We start from the raw sequence: 18,774 nt of genomic DNA on the forward strand, positions 1-18,774 counted from the left end.
AGGTTCTCCTTGGCCGTATGATGGTGTTGGTGTTGATGATGATGGTATGGGCTATGTGTAAGGATGAAGGTGATCAGAGAGGGGTGGAGAATAGTGTGCTTGAGAGGGATATGCCGGGGTGGTGATGATCTTAGCTGTGTGCCCAATGGAGGATGATAGAATCAGGATCTCAGTTCAGAAATGGTGGTTTGCGAGGGAGGGAAAACCAAGGTTCCAGTCTCTGTTCTGTAGAATCAGTGAATAAGGATGTCTCTTTTTTTTGTGATGTCCCCCCCCCCCCCCCCCCCCCACGATCGTATGATGGGTGAAATCATATTCAAATCACTCCCCCTGGTGATTCCCTTTTGCCATCAGATATTATGGAAAAAATGTTATCAAATTTAAGATTCCTCTCTCTGAACTGGCATACGCCTCCTGTGGGTATCATGGGTATCATGGGTATCATGGCTGCCACCATGCGCATGCATCTAAAGATAGAGTGGGAGGCAACCAGGCTGTCATGGGGAGGTGGAAAGCAAATGCAAGTGGCGTCCCATGAAATCTGAAGTGCCAGCTCGTGGATGACAACCCAAAAGTGGGAGTGCCCCTGATTATTCTCTTCTTCTGTAGAAAACCGTGAGTGGCTCGTCAGACTGTTAGTGGCGGACAGCGGCAGTGGGAGGTGGGAATCCTCGGTGGCAAGTTCAGACCATTTTAAAATGCAACCACCACTATTTGGACGCTCGGTCAAATACGGGAGTGCCACCAAAACGAACGACCGTTAATGAACGAACGCCAATACCGAACGTTCGTAAGGTAAAACAACCGAAACAAGCCGAACGCAAACAGTAACAAAGAACGAACGTTCAAATAGTCAATGAACGAAAACCGAACGTTCACTAACACAAAACAAGACCGAACGTTCACTAACACAAAACACGACCGAACGGTAAACTTGTCAGGCCGAACGGTTGCACAGTGCAAAGGACGAACAGTCACTGTTTGGACGAGCGGCCACAGTAACAGTGGGAAAGGACGAACGGCAGAGGACGAACGCTTGATCAAAGAGGACGAACGCTCGCAAGCTTGAATACTGGACGAACGGTTGAATAGTGAAAAAGGACGAACGGTCGCATAAGGGAGAGGACGAACGTTCGCACGAGGCAAGGACGAGCGGTTTGAAACTGAGGACGAACGTCCCAAATTAACACATGGCCGAACGGCCGAATAGTGAAAGACCGAACGCTCAAGCAGTCGATTCTGGACGAACGGTCGCAGAAACAGTGTATGAGGACGAACGGTCACTGTTTGGACGAGCGGCCACAGTAACAGTGGGAAAGGACGAGCGACCACTGTTCGGACGAACGTCCTCAGCAACAGTGGGAAAGGACGAACAGTCACTGTTTGGACGAACGACCATCCCTTTTTTTTTTATTTTTTTATATTTTTATTTTTATTTTTATTTTTATTTATTTATTTATTTTTTTATTATTTTTTTTTTTAATTTTTTTTCTTTTTATGAGGAGAATACAATAAAACAAAATTATTTAGTCAATCCGGACGAAATTGAGTGTTGACAATATCTAATAACACAATATTAGCACATACACAACATGATGCACAACGACAATAACAAAAGAATAAAAACAACTTAAACCTAAAAAAGGATAAAAATAAAATTTCATTTTTTTAACGAATAATGGATATTTGTAGGTACAAATAATATAATACTCAAACTCAATCCATTAAATAATAAGTACTAAATTTCTCGCTACTCACAAATACATATTATCCGTATATATTAACTATTCATAACCAATTTTATCCACAAATATATCGAATACCAATATTTTTGTTATTCCTACCCACATACTCATCGTTACTTTTTATTATTATTAATATTTTTATCTCCACCACTATAATTATCAATCATTAAAATTGTTATCTTATTATACTATCATGACTATTAATATCTGATTAATATCCTACTTTTATAATTTCAAAAAAGTAATCTATAGCACTCATAATTAACCCTTGTGCTTTTCTTATTTAATTGTGATAAATTTGAAATGTTTTTATTAAAATTAAAGTACAATTTAAAATGAGAAAAGTATAACATAACATTTCAATTTCTAAAATTAGGAAAGTACTAAAGATTTTAAGTTATAATTTTAATCAATATGTTAGAAGACAATAAAAAATTTAAATTATTTATTTTCTACACATACTAAAATCATCGTGATTTTAAAAAAGAGAAGAGTAAAATTCAATATTAATGTAGATGTTTTATGAATATAAAGCAAGCATGCACAAATATATGCCTCGAATGTCAACTCCCATGGGATCACACGTGTGAAGCACTGGGTCCTAATCCAGGGGCAGGTGTCCCGAAAACGACGTCCTTGAAAACAAACAACGAAATTCGACATATATGGATTCCTCGCTGGCTCGTGGAATGCACACGCTTCATGCGTTTCTCTCTCTTTCAAAACCGGTTTTTGGATTAGATTCAGATTGTGGCCGTGGCAGCACAAACCACCGACCTCAACCACGCACACCAAAATGGATCAACCAAATCCACCACTCTCCTCCAAACCCAAACTCGCTTCAGAGTCGCCGCTCCACCGCCTCACTCCCACCTCTAACCGTTTCCGCAGCTCCCAGCTTCTCAGGTTTGGATGCTGCTTACTCACTTCAAACATTTTTCCAATCAGATTTTGTGTCAACACTTCTACGGAAGAGAATTGAATAGATTAAAATTGTAGGCTGGAAGTCAAATTTTAGAACAAGGAAGAATTTTCAGAAATAAATTTATGAACCATAGTGTTGTGCTCTGTGTAGGGAGAGAGAAAGCAAGGGTGAAGGGGAAAAGGAGGATCCGAGTGCCTCACGGAAGGTTCTGAAAGCTGACCGCGAGAAACTCCGTAGGGATCGACTCAACGAACACTTCCAAGAGTTGGGAAACACGTTAGGTTCGTTGGTTCATTCAACACTTTCTTTCTTTATTTTACAATTTCATTTTTTTAGTTTTACTTTTTTAAAAAAAATAAAAATTGTTGTCGTTGTTGTATAAGTGTTGAGGTATCGGATGCCAAGTTTAGAACTAATTTTATTTCCGAAGAACCTTTCATCGATTGGTTTAGGATCCCTTTGAAAAGATTCTTAGTTCTTCTCCGTTTGGAAAATTTTTAAGTTAGTCTTAGTTTAAGGTGACTTCTAGTTTTAAAAATATTATTTTAAATTTTAATTTAAAATAAATTGGTTTACAATTTTCTATTCTATTAAAATTAGTTTAAAGAAATGTTGATTGTGATGGTGTGGACAAGAGGATAGTGTTAGTCGTAGAAATGGTAACGGGGATAACGGTGTAGTGATAACGATAGTAATGGTAGTGTCTGAGTTGGCAGTGGTGGTACCAGTAGAGGTAATGGAAGTGTGGTAATGGAAGTGTCAGTGGTTGGTGGTAATGACAACAACAATGAGTATAGTACCAATGACAGTGACAGTACTGGTGACAAAAATGTGACGGTGAAGGTAGTAGCAGTGTGAATGATATTGGTTGTTGTAGCAGTGATGGTAGCAATGACCATGGTGGTGGAGACGTAGTGGTGGTTGTGGCTGTGTTGGTTTTGGTGGTGGTGGTGGTAACGTGGACAACGTTGAGAAGTGTCATTGCCAAAGGTATCAAGAGTGTGCATTTTAATACTAAAAGACAAATTCAGGTAGTGATTTTTTCTTAATTTGAAAATAAAGGTAAAAGTGTTTCAAAATTGAGTTGAGAATCATTTCAACTAAATTTTTTGCCGAACACGTTTTGATTTGAAAACTAAATTTAAAGAACTATACAACCACCTTGAACAAATCATTAGTAATTTATTCTCTCTCTATTTATATTTTTTTGGATTTAATTTAATTCGTTCAACTTTTACAAGAAGGTTTGAAGTAATTTCTCTTATCATTTTCCTCACTTTTTCGTCTACCAAACCATGAAAAGAAAATTTATCCGTGAGTTTTTTCCTTCTTTATATTCTCTTTCCTCTCACTTCCATCTCTTCCAAACATAGCATTAAGGTAACTATTATTGAAGTCAATAAATACCTTGCATAGTGGTTTGTGCTCCGTTGACATGTGAAACGATTTTATAATTGGTGCATAGTCTATTTTAACTCAGTACCCTCTCCTCTTATTGGCTGGGGATGTACACAGCAGTCCAAACAACGTATACAAAGCGTCGATAGATCATGATATCACCTGGCTAGATTATTGTTGAATAAAAATGAATAAAAGTATTTTGCATTGTTTCCAACCATATACGGTAAGAATGTTAATTCTGTAATAACTATAAAAAATCATATCCACGGTAATTTTAATTATTTGACAGTGTAAACAAAAATTATCCTGACGGTGGGCAGAAATTAAATGACAAAAGTTGAGCGAATAATGAATAAAAGCATGTCAATTAGACTGGTGTTTGGTGGATAATGTACACAACTCTCCTTTACTCGTAATCTTTGCTATAAGAAACTACTGATATAGTTGATTCTGTGGTGATTTCTGAAACAAGAACCTTCTTTGAGTTTCGATCTCGTTCTGTAAATGGCTAGTGCAAGCAGGTAGTCCTTATATAACTTTTACCTGTTGTACCTGGGGTGTTACAATTTTTCTGGTTGTTATAGGGAAATCTTAGTATGTTAATATGACTTTGAGGCCTCTAAGATTCGGAGGTGCTTTTTCCAGAACTTTAATCTAGTCTTGTATAGATATCTTTAGTAAGGATATATATGTCATATCCAGTGCAAGTTTTTATGTCTATTTCAACATATATTACCAATTTGATGTAGCATTTATAACATTACATTACTGATATATTTATGCTTGTTGAACTCAACACAGATCCGGATAGACCCAAGAATGACAAGGCAACTATCCTTACTGAAACCGTCCAAATGCTAAAGGACTTAACTGCTGAAGTTAATAGGCTTAAAACTGAACATAAAGCACTTTCTGAAGAGTCACACGAAGTAAGGTTCTTGTTTAAATTTTTATCACAAGTTTACAGCTCCAATCTTCTGCTTATTTCTTCTGTCAATTTTGTGATTTGCAGTTAATGCAGGAAAAAAATGAACTCAGAGAAGAGAAGACCTCTCTTAAATCTGATATAGAAAATCTCAATGCCCAGTATCAGCAGAGAGTGAGAATCATGTTCCCATGGACTGCAATTGACCATTCGGTTGTCATTAGTCCACCTTACTCTTATCCACTTCCTATACCTATCCCTCCTGCTCCAATTTCCATCCACCCATCTCTTCAACCTTTTCCTTTCTTTGGAAATCAAAACCCTGGTCCCATTCCTAGTCCTTGTTCAATGTATGTCCCATATTCTACTCCAACTAACAACCCAGTTGATCCACCATCTGTGCTTTATGCTTCCACATCCCATTTGTCGAACCAAAGGGAATCTTTTAGCAAGTCATCGGGTGATAGAAGGCCTAGTAGTGATGCTGAACGATGTAGCGAGTCTCACGATGTGGCCACAGAACTTGAACTTAAGATGCCTGGATCATCATCTACACAACAAGTAGGTTACAAAATTTCTGGATTAATGTTTTTCGTTAAACCTATAATTTATGCTTCACATGTTGATAATTCTTAATTTTTGGTCCCCACACGTAAAGATTTGGTCCTTATAGGTGTAAAACTTAGGTGATTTGGTTCCTGTCACTGTTAATCCTCTTACGCATGCTTAATTTGATCCTTCTACCTCTACGTGTAGTACATTCTTAGTTCCGTTGTAAGGAACTCAAGTAGGAATGTGTTGCATGTAGTGAGATCAAATTAAAAATGTGTTGCACGTAGTGAGATGAAATTAAAAATGTCACACGAAGTGAGATCAAATTAAAAGTGCGTTGCACATATTGAGATCAAAGTAAAATTGTGTTGCGCTTGTAAAAGGACGAAGTGATAGATGTTAGAGCTAACAGTCAACATACTTCGGCAGAAACTGAATAGACAAGATCTGCAGGTATAAGAATTGATTTAAAAATATTTTGTGTATGAGGACCAAATTGTGGACCTGCTACACGTATAGGAACTAAAATTTATATTTAACGTATATTATCAGTATCACATTTGGTCCCAACAAAAGGTTCATCTCTATATGGTCTTTTTGTTTTTGAAAATCTGTTAGGTGTAGTTGCTATCCTTCACCAAAGTAATCTCCTTTTGGTTTCGTGTCTGGAAATACGAATCAACTTCATCAAACATGAGACTAAAAGGAGATTATATCTTTAGGGGTTATTGATTAAAAGTAAACACTGTCCTGTTTGCATTGATTAAAAACACTAAAACCTAGTCTTGAAAACTAAAAGTTGTCTCAATGCTCAAACTAACAGCACTATTTTCAATTTCTGAAGGAGTGCACTTCTGGAGGAAGGAAGGGCAAGCATTCAGTGATAAGAGATAGAACCATCATAGGTGGGAGTTCTGGGAGTGCTTCAAGCCGTTATTCTTCTTCTCAAGGACTTCAAGATAGCTCCAACAGTGTGGGTGACATTCCAAAGACTGATTGATAACTCATTGTATATGGATTCTTGTACCATTTGATCTCACCATAAATGTCATATATATATATATATATATATATGTATGTATGTATATATGTATGTATGTATATTAGTTTTCAATTGATACCTGTTCCTTGGTCTGAGTTGAGTTTAATGTGGCAATAGATTCCATCATTTTCTAAAACAAAATGACCAATGGAACACTTATTAAGAGAAGGTCAAAGATGTAGTATAGATGTAAATTCGTTGGTTAACTACTACAGCATCATAACCCTTACACCTATGTTACAAACTACTCACAATAACCCACCTTTGAGTAATTTGAGTGGTTGAGAACCTCTCATCACTGTGTAAATATAAATTCGCATTTTATACTATATATTATCGGTATACTTAGTGAATTTAAGTACTTTAGGATCGCATTTGATTACACTTGTTATGATTCTGTTTGGTAAGGACAATATCTTCAAATTAGTTTCCACTTAATAAACTCTATTATTTTCAACTAGAAGTCTAAGAAGACGAAATAAAACAATGAATTGATATAAATATTTTAATATAATATATAATTTACGTTAATTAATAGAAATTATAAAATTTCTAATAAAAGTATTTGGAAATTTTTAAAACGTGAATGACTGTTTTAAATAATTTCATCCAAGCACATTATTAGTTTTTCAAATAAAACTCTATCCCAACCATGCTCGAGATTGAAGATATTGTTATTAGAAGATTATTTAGTTCTCAATTTATCTTTACCGAAATTAATTTATTAATTACTCATTATACCATAAAAAAGTTATTGCATATATTGTGGGATACTTTCTCCCAAAACCAATGTGATTACTTTTATCCTTTTGTAAGTCAACAGTCAGGTTCCATTATTCATACTTATGCACCAAGGAGTCCTAGTTCATTTGTGGAGAAAAAGAAAAGTAAAACAGTTAAATCAAGAATCTGAAGTAGCTTTTTTAAGAAACTCAATTTTTCCTAAAGAATAATTGAAAAATCAAATAAAACAAAAACAAAAGTGTTGATTAAATTATGACGTAGTTATATAAACTTATTGTACATTTTTCCTTCATAAACATATGTCTTTGCACTATTTCAACCACAATTTTTTTTATTATAAGTCATAAAACTTTGTGGTCTCATACTTACTAATTTAGTTGTTGGGATAAAGAAATATTTAGTGTAATGTATCATTTTAAACGTTATAATTCGATTGAAATATGATCCATTTAGTTACTACCATGTAACAATTTATGTAATTTATAATATTTTTTTCTCTCACCATTATTTCAATAGGAATTGAACAATTGTAATTTGATCACTTAATTTGTCATAAAATAATTAAGGAAATATGCAATAATATGTAAGAAAAGAACTGAATTGCGTACTATTAAGAGGGAAGATGAGCTGGTGTTTAATGAACTTTTAATTTTAATAATATCACCATAGAAATTTTTTTCAATCACTTTATTAAAGGAGTAGAGTACAATTGTAGGGTATAGGATATATTTCTTTTCAAGAAAATATTAAAACTTAAAAACAAAAGAAGGATAAACGCATAAATTTTTTTATTTTGATTTGCTAATTCTCAAATTTACATCTAATCTCAATCACCACAATGTAAGTAAAATCCTTATCTTAAATTTTCACTTGACCTAAGTTGTATTAAAATAATTTTTTATTTTCATTTTTGCGTGGATGTGGACTAAGTAAAACCAATACATGAGTATAATCTAATGTGAAATGTTGATTGATGTGTGAATGTAGTTCATTATAAGGAGGAAATACTATATTGAGATGTTGTATGTTATGTATTGAACAGTGATTTTATGTATCTTGACTCTCATATAGAATATTTTATGTTAATAAATGAATGTATGGTGTTTTATAAATAATTAATTTAGCTTTTCTTGTGTTTGTGTTGGTTTTAACTACAAGGATAATATGATACACTAGAGCATATAATGTTGCAAGTGAGTGTGCTAAGTAGATTTAAGAAAATGAGATAATTATGTATTAATTTTTATTGGGATTCCTATGTATGTATTTATAATTGTCTCCTTTTAAATTTTTTAATAATTTTATTTTGAATATTTTATTTAAAGGAGGACTATAATTTACTTTATATATATATATATATATATATATATATATATATATATATATATTATATGTTTGTGTTTTTCTTATAAATAATGTAATATTACTAAGGTGGGGTTGTTACAAGTTGGCATTCTCTATTCGATTTGGTTTAATTCGTTGATCACCTTCTCATTGAAGAGGGAAAAAAAACAAACAAACTTACAAGTTGGAGAGATTTGGATAATGAAGGAACCATAAGTTAGAAATGAAAGGATAAGTAATAATCATTTTCTATTAATAACGAAAGTTAAATAATAAAGTAGTTAGAAAAAGTTAAACATATTCTAAACATTTAATTAAACAATTTTTTTTAATAAAAATTCAATTAAAAATCTTTAAATTTTTTAGTTAGAGGATAAATTGATTCGCCCTTGGTCCCTACTTGTGAATAAATGAAACGAGGATCCATTATAAAAAAAAGCGGAACAAAAAGTCAAAAATTAAAAAGAAAATAAAAACATAAGAAATATGAAAAGCGAAAAATATTTTATGCATTAAATTTTTCACACAATGGGGGAAAAAATTATACGAACAGTTATATCTAATCAATCATGTTGAATAATAATAAATTATATCATAAATATTAATAAATATATATTATTATATTAAATACGTAATTTGTTATGCTTTAATTTAATGTATTCCTTTTTAACATAATTGATTGTATAACAATATTGATGTTTCTGTTATTATAATACATTTAATAATCACCATAAAAATATTACAATAACAAATAAGATAAATAAGTTAATTTAAATTTGGTAACCTTGTGAAATAAAGTATTATCTTACAATAAATTATTTTGATTTTGATTTTAAATTTATTTCAACTTTAATTTTTGTAAGTTATTTACGCATCAAATTAATTTTTAAAAAACTTATGAATACGAAACATTAAGTAATTATTGATTATTTTATAAATTATATGTATTTAAATATATCTACTGACACAAAAAGTTAAGAACTGCTTGCGGGAGAAGGAATCGTGCTTGATTGGTCAAAGAAAAAAATAAACAAAAAAGTGTACGGATTTCGTACTCTCAATGTGTGATTTAATGAGAAAATTTATTGATATAAAATTTATGTAAGTTTCTGCAGTCATTCTACTCTTCGTCGTCGCGAGAGTGTTCGTAACAGTGCTTGTGTTGTTGGCTTAACATTGATATATTTTTTCACTGAGTTTGTCTCCGATTGCTGAATATTGGGTCAGTTTCAGATTCTTCACTCTGTTTGCTCATTTTTCTTGTGGGGGTGTTCATGATCACTTCAACATTATGCATACTTTGTCTTTGATGATCATTTATCTTCTCATGGTTTCATGACTCAAGTCTAAGGATGTGCACTGCACACACAGAATGTCTCGATGTTTGTCAATGTGGAAGAATTTTTTGTTTTTCTTCAACAGGGTGTTGCATTTTTGCTGTTCTTTCTTTCTTTTTTGGTTTTTGAGACTTCTTCTGAGACATGATTATGGAGGTTCTGATGGTTTTCCAAGAGGTGGAGATGCTTTTTGTGAAACAACCTAATGGGTTTTATGCCTGGCCATTACTGTAATGGGTTTTTCTTTCTTTGTTAGTTAAGTAAGTACTGTGCTTTACCAAACTTCTTTTTATGCTTGAATCCGCACCATGAATTACAACTAGGGCTCTGTTGCTGTTTATTCTGATAAATGAGGTAGCATAGTTTAGTAGATATGAGGATGAATATGGTTTTACGGTTCTGTCTATCCACCATTGATTTAATTGCATGTATGTTGTTTCAATGTGAGTATGCTGGATTTCAATGTTAATCACTAGTTTGGAACTCTTCAATTTGTAGGCGCAAGAATATTTGGATAATGATATGCAATAAAGAACTGAATGTGTGAAAACATGTTTTTCAACTAGACCTACACTGAACTTATGCTTGGTCATTCAGAGATACTTCTATCATAAGCAAGTCATTAAGTTGTTGCAGATGCAGAGGTCATAAATTTTAAAAATTGTGTGGATATGTGCTTTGATTAGATATATAACGTCATGTATATGTGCTTGAATAACATGCATAGACTTTGGCTGCTTTGTTCATCAGAAATATGTGAATCTCCTTGTTGTTAATATAAATATACATCTTTTAATTACTCGGTGTGACATTGGTGTTTCATATTCTAAGTTTTCTCTTGTTCTTCTGTCCAGGTAAGGCAAAAGAGTTTGCATTTAGGATGGGTAAAACAATTGAGTTGTATGGATTTCCTAATTATGTGAAAACGGCTGATGTGAAGATATTTGTGGAGAATTATACTGGTAAAGGAAGTATCGCAGTTATGAAGCTAAGACATGGCAAAGGTCGGGCTCGAAGAGCATTCGCTATTATTCAATTCATCACAGAAGACTCTGCTACACATATGGTATCGATGGCCCTTTCAAGAGGATTGCGGTATGGAACCGCTTATTTAAAAGCTCGGGAAATGGAGAGTGATATTGATCGAAAACTAAGAATGGATTTGCCTGGTTTGGAAGGTGTGAAACTGTATTTTGGCTGCCAGATATCGAAAGGAGGATTTTCTGTTTTGGAGACAATTCCGGATTCCAGTTTAAATTTTGGGAGTGGAAAGAGAAAGGTGGAGCTGAATTTTTTGTATAACCTCGTGCAATACAAACTTGAGCTTTCATACGAGAACATTTGGAAGGTTGAGCTGCTTCGACCACGGAATAAAACTGCACGTTATCTCCTTGTTCAGGTAATCAAATTTGTTGTTTTCATAGCTTAAGACAAATTTGGTTTCTTAATAAACTTAATGATGGATGTGTTAAAAATAAGGCTACTGTGTATTGGAGTAAAATCATGACAGATACATTGATTAGGTTTGAATCGAGGATCTGCAATTGGAGTTTGATGTTATTAACTTGTCAGTCTTGCTTGCTAAAGTGTAACACCCTAATATTTTTCGTTTTCTTAAGTTTAATAACCCTATTCAAATAATTATTTTTTAAAATAAAAATTTTCATCACTTTATTAAAATTCAAAATTTAAAATAAAATCATGTCTTACATCTCCAAACCTTATAAGATTAACAAAAATTGTAAAATAAATGTGAAACAAAACTCTAAGACTCTCAATACTACAAATTCTACCCCAAACTCTCATTCTTTTTATTGTACATCACCACTTAAACTATCCTTAACTTTCGTGTAAAGAACACAACCATCGCAGAAAAAAAAAATGCAAACACATATAAAACAGAAAGGCAAGCTAAGCAAAAACTTCATTTTTTAAAATAACTCAAAAAGTGTTTAAATTTTGGACGTATAAATATATAAGTTTTCCAACAAATCCTTTCCTTCATTAAATGAAAATATATCGAGGTTTATCAAGTAGACTCCCAGAATAGGATCAGACAAACATAAAAATCCTATCTTTCTTTACCAGAGTTTTCCTCATATTACTTTCACACATCTATTTCTAACTAAGAAAATGAAACTTGCTCCAAACTCATTAGTCTTTAACAAAACCCAAAAATTTAGATGTTGAAAACAAAAACCAATAAAACAAGTAAATAAACCTAATATTTCACACAAAATTCACTCTTTCTTGTAGTCTCCTCGACTAGTGAAACAACTCAGACTCATACACAGCCCTACAGCCTCTCCGACAAGTGGAACAAGTCATACTCACACACAGAATCATACAGTCTCCTTTATTGATAGAACAAACTTAACCTTAAACAAGACTAATGAAACAAATTAAACTCACAGAATCCTACAACCTCTTTTACTAGTGAAACAAACTCATGCATTCACAAAAGATAAAAAGATATGCATGTTTTCACAAAAACTCGTCTTTTAATCCCATGCACCCAAGCACTCATGCGGTTGATAAAAGTATCCGAACTTTTCTTTCCCGTTCACACTTGAAAAACATTATATTTCTTAGTTTCAAACCCACCAACTGAAAACCCCACACCCAAATCAGTAAATAAATTCTTAAAATCTCAACATGATTCACATAAAACTCGTTTTAAACATCAAAAGTTAATAACCTTAACACTATTAAACCAAAACCTCATTAACTCCCCTCAGAAAAACGTTTTGATAGAAAACACATCCCACAACCTTAACATGAATTCACCGATCAAAACCCAATTTTCGTTTTGTAATCATGTTTTACCATTATATAAACAAAATTCGAACACCAATCAACACAAAACAAAACCCATGATAGCTTCCCTTCATCCTATTCATTGAGTTCCTTTGTCCTTTAATCTCGCAGCCTCGGAAATTCATGAAAAAGAAAACCGATATACATATCTACCCCAAAAATTTGTGAGCCAAATTCAACTTATACACTGTTTTTAGTTTTTTTAAAAAAACCCCTCGAGCCCAGCAAAAAGAATGGCCCGCCTAGCGGAAAAAGAATGGTGGTTGCTTTCATTGAGAATTGAACTCGAGACCTCCCACTTACTATACAGACACTCTAACCAACTGACTTACAACTCCTCACTTTACTTATAATTTTCTAGGTCAGCACAATTAAAAAATCCCTTGCATGCCAAAGCATCATGGTGAATCAAAACTCATTTACCAAAAAACAAGAAACAAAACAACAGAGCACAAAACATGTGAAATGAGGAAGACGTGTAGTTATTTATCGTATAAGATTTTATTTAAAGCCAACTACTTCATCTCTCATTATGAATTCTTTTCAAATTCTTAGGTTCTCTTTGTATTATCCTATTATTCTTGTGATTGACAAAAGCTGAATCTTATTTATTTTGCTTCAATTGTTAGTTACTTGGTGCTCCCCGGATATTTGAGTGCGACGTGCATACATCGGCAGATGTATCTGACAGTGTATTTGATAAATCTTCGTACAACTACAAAAAATATATCCTTGATGAGGAATGGACCAGAACAATAGATTTCACTAAGGATAGTTGTATTGGGCAGTCCTCCGCCATATGTCTGGAGTTTCCTAGTGGCCAGAATTTACCAAATTTCAAGGATATCTTTGCTTATTATGAGCAAAGTGAACGGCAATACACATTACATCCAGGGGTTCCCTTTTCTCAAAATTGGGGTCTTGTCCCCATTGTTGCTCCCCAAGGTGTTGAAATACCATTTGACATCTTGTTTAAAGTCAATTCATTGGTTCAGCATGTATGTCTAGCGGGACGTGCACTTAATGATGACTTCTATCACTGGGTTGATCCGCGCACAATGCCGCTTGATTTTATTAAAAATGCTTTAGAAAAGATGTACTACTCTAAGGAATTCTGTTATGATCCCACAAAGTGGTTTACTGATCAGTACAAAAGGTACCTTAAATCAAATTCAAAGAATTGTCCTCGGTGGCCTGCAATGTCTTTGGATAAAGGGTTGGTATATGTTCGCAGGGTTCAGATCACACCTTGCAAAGTTTACTTTTGTGGTCCAGAGGTTAATGTCTCAAATCGTGTTCTCCGTCACTTCCATGAACATTTGGACAACTTTATACGTGTTTCATTTGTCGATGAGGAGTTGGATAAACTGTTTTCAACTGAATTATCATCCCGTGCACAGAACAAGAAAACTGACTTGTACACGAGAATTCTTGACATCCTTAAAAATGGCATTGTTATTGGCGATAAGAAGTTTGAATTTCTAGCATTCTCATCAAGTCAGTTGCGGGAAAATTCTCTCTGGATGTTTGCTCCTACAGGAAAGTACACTGCCGCATCCATAAGGAGTTGGATGGGAAATTTTAGCAAGATTAGGAATGTTGCAAAGTATGCTGCTAGGCTGGGACAATCTTTTGGTTCATCTACTGAAACTCTAAGCGTCCCTAGGAATGAAATTGAAATTATTCCGGATGTGAGCAGGACTTCTGATGGAAATGAATATGTCTTTTCTGATGGTATTGGGAAAATATCTCTTAAATTTGCCAGGAGCGTGGCTAGAAAATGCGGCTATCATGGCACTCCATCTGCCTTTCAGATTCGTTACGGAGGTTACAAAGGAGTTGTAGCTGTTGATCCCACATCACGTTTTAAGTTATCACTGAGGAATAGCATGCGGAAGTATGATTCAGATAACACGAAGTTAGATGTTTTGGGTCGTAGTAAGTTTCAGCCGTGTTATCTGAATCGGCAGTTGATTACTCTCTTATCCACTCTTGGCATCAATGATGGTGTTTTTGAGAAAAAACAAAGAGAAGCTATGTATCAACTAGACACTATACTAAAAGATTCATTGAAGGCACAGGAAGTTCTGGACTTAATGCCTGCTGGGGAGATTACCAATGTTCTGAAGAAGCTCCTCATCTGTGGCTACAAACCTAGTGAGGAACCATTCCTTTCAATGATGCTGCAAATATTTAGGGCATCAAAACTGTCAGATTTGCGACTCAAATCCAAGATCTTTATTCCGAAGGGAAGAGCAATGATGGGATGTCTAGATGAAACTAGTACCCTGGAATATGGTCAAGTATTTGTGCAGATTTCCAACAATGGGCTGCGGGATCGATCTGATGATTCTTTACCCTATAATTTGCCAAAAAAATACCCTATTACAGGTAAGGTGGTAGTAACTAAAAACCCTTGCTTGCACCCTGGTGATGTGCGTGTTTTAGAAGCTGTGGATGTGCCAGATTTGCACCACATGGTGGACTGTGTTGTTTTCCCTCAAAAAGGACCAAGGTAATATGAATATTTCTATTTCTGAGTGTTCCACACTATTTTATGGAATGATGTAATTTAAAGATCGTATAGTGTTAGTAGGATATTGAATGTATAACTACAAGCTGTTAGAAGGTGTTAAAAGATTCTAGAGATCTCCATGTAAAATATTATATTAAGGTTAGATTTCTATAAAGACCGATGTGCTATTTCAAGTTAATCAATTGAATACGAATATTCTTTCTTTCAAATTAATCCTTTCAAGTGTGTGCAATTTACATAAATGAAAGTGGTGGATAATGTTTCCTTAGCTGCAATTTACATTGCTTTTATATCTTTATGGGTGTTAACTATTGCTTGTGATATTTGGTAAACTGGGATTGGATCTTGGAATTTACTGGATTTAAAGAGACCTAGAGAATGAGTAAAAATAAAAGATGACCCCTTTTGCATTAAAACTTTCCTCTAACTATCGATTAACATTTATCTCTCAAATGCTACAATGTGTATAGAAAATGCTCTCGATGACCTTTCAATATATATTCATCTGATAAACTCTAGAAAAAGGTTAGCAGCCATCAGTGTGCTCAGTGGATACATAACTCTACTGCGAATACACATGAACAACTTTTCAAGAGAACAACTTTTTAACAGAGGCTAGGAGTAACAAATATTTAATTTTACATTAAATGGTTGGGGTTTCTCAGCACGGTTTCTAGAAGGTCCATTTATACTACTAGCTACACATATTGAAAGTCATTTTATATAAATATATATTTATGCTGTTTGCTCTTCCATTGCATTATTTTATTCTATTTTTCGTGGTAAGTGTCAATTTTTTTAATGCAGCATTGCTATACTACACTAGATGTGATCCTGTTTATACTGCTAGGCAGTTGCGGTTTACTTGTTGCCTGACATAATCTTGTAGTCTTTTCAGTTTTGCTCTGTTTCTGTTTGCTATGTTACTTGAGAAACTATCAGTATGAAATCATAAGTCCATGCACAACTTTTCTAAATAGAAATCCGAAAAATGTTTCTATCCATTCATGTATGTTATGACTTCTGCAATGGGAATTATGACTTGTTTTGAGAGTCATCCTCAGCTTCAAATGTCTAGATGGTACGCATGTACCTAATGCTTATTTCAAGATTTTTTTTGTCTATCTCTTTGTGCAGATTTCTTCTGTAAATTGAAATGCTGATATTTTGGTTAGTTAAATGCTTTATAATTTCCTTTGAACTGTCTATTTATACCACTCTAGTAACTAATATTCATTATCAGACCTCATCCAAACGAGTGTTCGGGAAGTGATCTGGATGGAGATATCTACTTTGTTTGTTGGGACCCTGAATTGATTCCTTTCCGCCAAACCGAACCAATGGATTATACTCCTTTCTCAACTGTAGAACTGGATCATGATGTGACAATTGCGGTATCATTCTCAAAGCTTGTGACATCCATAGACAATTTTTGTATTTATTCTTTGCATTTGTTTTTGGTATTATAACTGTTTACCGTTATAAATGATCTTTGTAGTTGTTTTTGCATTGTCAAAGTTCGTGACTGCTTTCTTTGGGCAGGAGGTTGAGGAGTATTTTACCAATTACATGGTCAATGACAGTCTGGGAATAATTGCCAATGCACACACTGTCTTTGCTGACAGACAACCAGAAAAAGCCATGTCTGCAGAATGTCTTAAGCTTGCAAAGCTGTTTTCAACAGCAGTCGACTTTCCAAAAACTGGTGTTCCTGCTGTTATTCCTCGTGCACTGTATGTCAAAGAATATCCGGACTTCATGGAGAAGTCTAACAGAGAAACCTATATATCACCTAATATAATAGGAAAGCTCTATAGGGAAGTTATGGAAACAATTTCATCAAGTGATGGTGGCTATGTTTCATCCTTCACCCAAGAGGTCGCGAGAAGGTCTTACGACTTTAACATGGAAGTTGATGGCTTTATGGATTATGTTGATGATGCTTTCTATTACAAAACCAATTATGACTACAAGTTGGGAAATCTGATGGATTACTATGGCATCAAAACTGAAGCTGAAATCCTCAGCGGTAATATCATTAAACTGTCAAAATCCTTCAACAAAAGGAGGGATGCAGAAGCAGTAAATCAAGCTATGACGTCCCTAAGGAAAGACGCCCGGTCCTGGTTCAATGAGGGCAGAAATGGTGTGGATTCTAGAAATGGTGATGATAAATATGCAAAAGCTTCTGCTTGGTACCATGTTACTTACCATCCAAGCTATTGGGGTCGCTACAACCAAGGGATGGGTAGGGATCATTATCTAAGTTTCCCATGGTGTGTTTTCCCTCAGCTTCTCCAAATCAAGAAAAAGGTTTCCAATAGAAGGTACTCTTAGGCATATAGATTGAGTGGGTTGCATTTGAATTGATAACTCTGGATTTCTGAGGTACCGATTACAGAATACAACTGTATTTCATGCTCATGTTTACGTAACATTGAGTGGATAATATGTCTATAACATTAAGTGGATGTAGATATTGCAAATGCGGCTTTTAATGATCTCGTTGCAGCATCTAAATGTTACGTAATATAACCTGTGGTACTGTTTGACTATATATATATATATATATATATATATATATATATATATATAATTTATTTATTTATTTATTGCTGCTGTGGATAGATAATAATATGAAAATACGTTTTCTTTCTTTTTCTTGTCTCTGTTTTGTTTCATTGCCTCTCTTACATGGTATGAAGAGCAATTTTTTTTATCCATGGTTTCTCCATCATCATCAATTGCTCTCACCACTGATTTTGTCAGAAAATGAGACTTTTCTATATATTTCAAGACCAAGAACTTACTGAACTAAGCTAATATGACCAATTGCTAATCACGAACATAGTTTATAAGCTCAAAGGAAATTAACCACATGCATTCTCAGTTGGACCAAAAAAATAATTGACGAAAAAGGGAAATAAGTCATGAATTATGCAGAGTTAAAATTGATCGTTGCAAATTTAACATGGAAGATGAATGACCTAATTAGTGCTCAAAACTCAGAAGAAGTGTGATCAAAAGCCAAATGGGAAAAGCAAAGAACACTTATAAACAACAGTAGCTAGAACCTTGTAACTTAAACTTGAGATTAACACACCAAAAATCAGAATGGGGTTTGAAGGAGTTAAACCCAACATTCTACCAAGCTGAAAGGTGCAAAAACTGAAGCTACGAAACAAGAGAAAGTGAAAACAATTGAATACAAATAAGTTGGAAGCAATAAAACAATGATCTACAGCAAAAAAAAAATTAAAAATAAAATGAGTAAACATGTTTAGAAGAGGTAATATCAAACTTATGCATATAGATTTTATAGCAAGCCGAAATGAAAACTCATGTTGAACACTAGAAGCATAAATAATTATGTATGAGTGATGAGTGCATATTTATGTCTTCGTTT

At 34.0% G+C, this 18,774-nt stretch overlaps 2 protein-coding genes across 3 annotated transcripts; both read left to right on the forward strand.

Annotated features, from left to right (window-relative positions):
* Positions 1-2,425: 2,425 nt before the first annotated feature.
* On the forward strand, positions 2,426-6,919 carry LOC108335195 (transcription factor bHLH121). The gene is made up of 5 exons (XM_017571153.2): positions 2,426-2,651; positions 2,821-2,951; positions 4,873-5,000; positions 5,084-5,557; positions 6,393-6,919. Exons 1-5 carry the CDS (start codon positions 2,542-2,544, stop codon positions 6,546-6,548), a joined length of 999 nt encoding a protein of 332 aa, XP_017426642.1. The 5' UTR covers positions 2,426-2,541; the 3' UTR covers positions 6,549-6,919.
* A 2,813-nt stretch (positions 6,920-9,732) lies between these two features.
* Positions 9,733-17,869, forward strand: LOC108335849 (probable RNA-dependent RNA polymerase 1). 2 transcript variants are annotated; one of them, XM_017572026.2, is made up of 5 exons: positions 9,733-9,900; positions 10,870-11,414; positions 13,462-15,347; positions 16,612-16,762; positions 16,911-17,869. In XM_017572026.2, the coding sequence occupies exons 2-5, from the start codon at positions 10,896-10,898 to the stop codon at positions 17,703-17,705; spliced, it is 3,351 nt and encodes a 1,116-aa protein (XP_017427515.1). In that variant the 5' UTR covers positions 9,733-9,900; positions 10,870-10,895; the 3' UTR covers positions 17,706-17,869. The 2 variants fall into 2 exon arrangements, with proteins under 2 accessions (XP_017427515.1, XP_017427516.1); XM_017572027.2 differs by lacking the exon at positions 9,733-9,900 and adding an exon at positions 9,954-10,275.
* Positions 17,870-18,774: the final 905 nt, after the last annotated feature.

Source organism: Vigna angularis, chromosome 10 (genome assembly GCF_016808095.1).
Source record: "Vigna angularis cultivar LongXiaoDou No.4 chromosome 10, ASM1680809v1, whole genome shotgun sequence".
NCBI classification, from domain to species: Eukaryota; Viridiplantae; Streptophyta; class Magnoliopsida; order Fabales; family Fabaceae; genus Vigna; species Vigna angularis.

What these genes read in the sequence shown, in the direction of transcription:
- LOC108335849 (XM_017572026.2), top strand. Translation starts at nt 10,896, where the DNA reads ATGGGTAAAACAATTGAGTTGTATGGATTTCCTAATTATGTGAAAACG. An exon ending in TTCCCTCAAAAAGGACCAAG is followed by an intron (nt 15,348 to 16,611) that starts GTAATATGAATA and finishes ATTCATTATCAG; the next exon opens with ACCTCATCCAAACGAGTGTT. An exon ending in ATCATGATGTGACAATTGCG is followed by an intron (nt 16,763 to 16,910) that starts GTATCATTCTCA and finishes TTCTTTGGGCAG; the next exon opens with GAGGTTGAGGAGTATTTTAC.
- LOC108335195 (XM_017571153.2), top strand. Translation starts at nt 2,542, where the DNA reads ATGGATCAACCAAATCCACCACTCTCCTCCAAACCCAAACTCGCTTCA. An exon ending in CGCAGCTCCCAGCTTCTCAG is followed by an intron (nt 2,652 to 2,820) that starts GTTTGGATGCTG and finishes TGCTCTGTGTAG; the next exon opens with GGAGAGAGAAAGCAAGGGTG. An exon ending in AGAGTTGGGAAACACGTTAG is followed by an intron (nt 2,952 to 4,872) that starts GTTCGTTGGTTC and finishes AACTCAACACAG; the next exon opens with ATCCGGATAGACCCAAGAAT.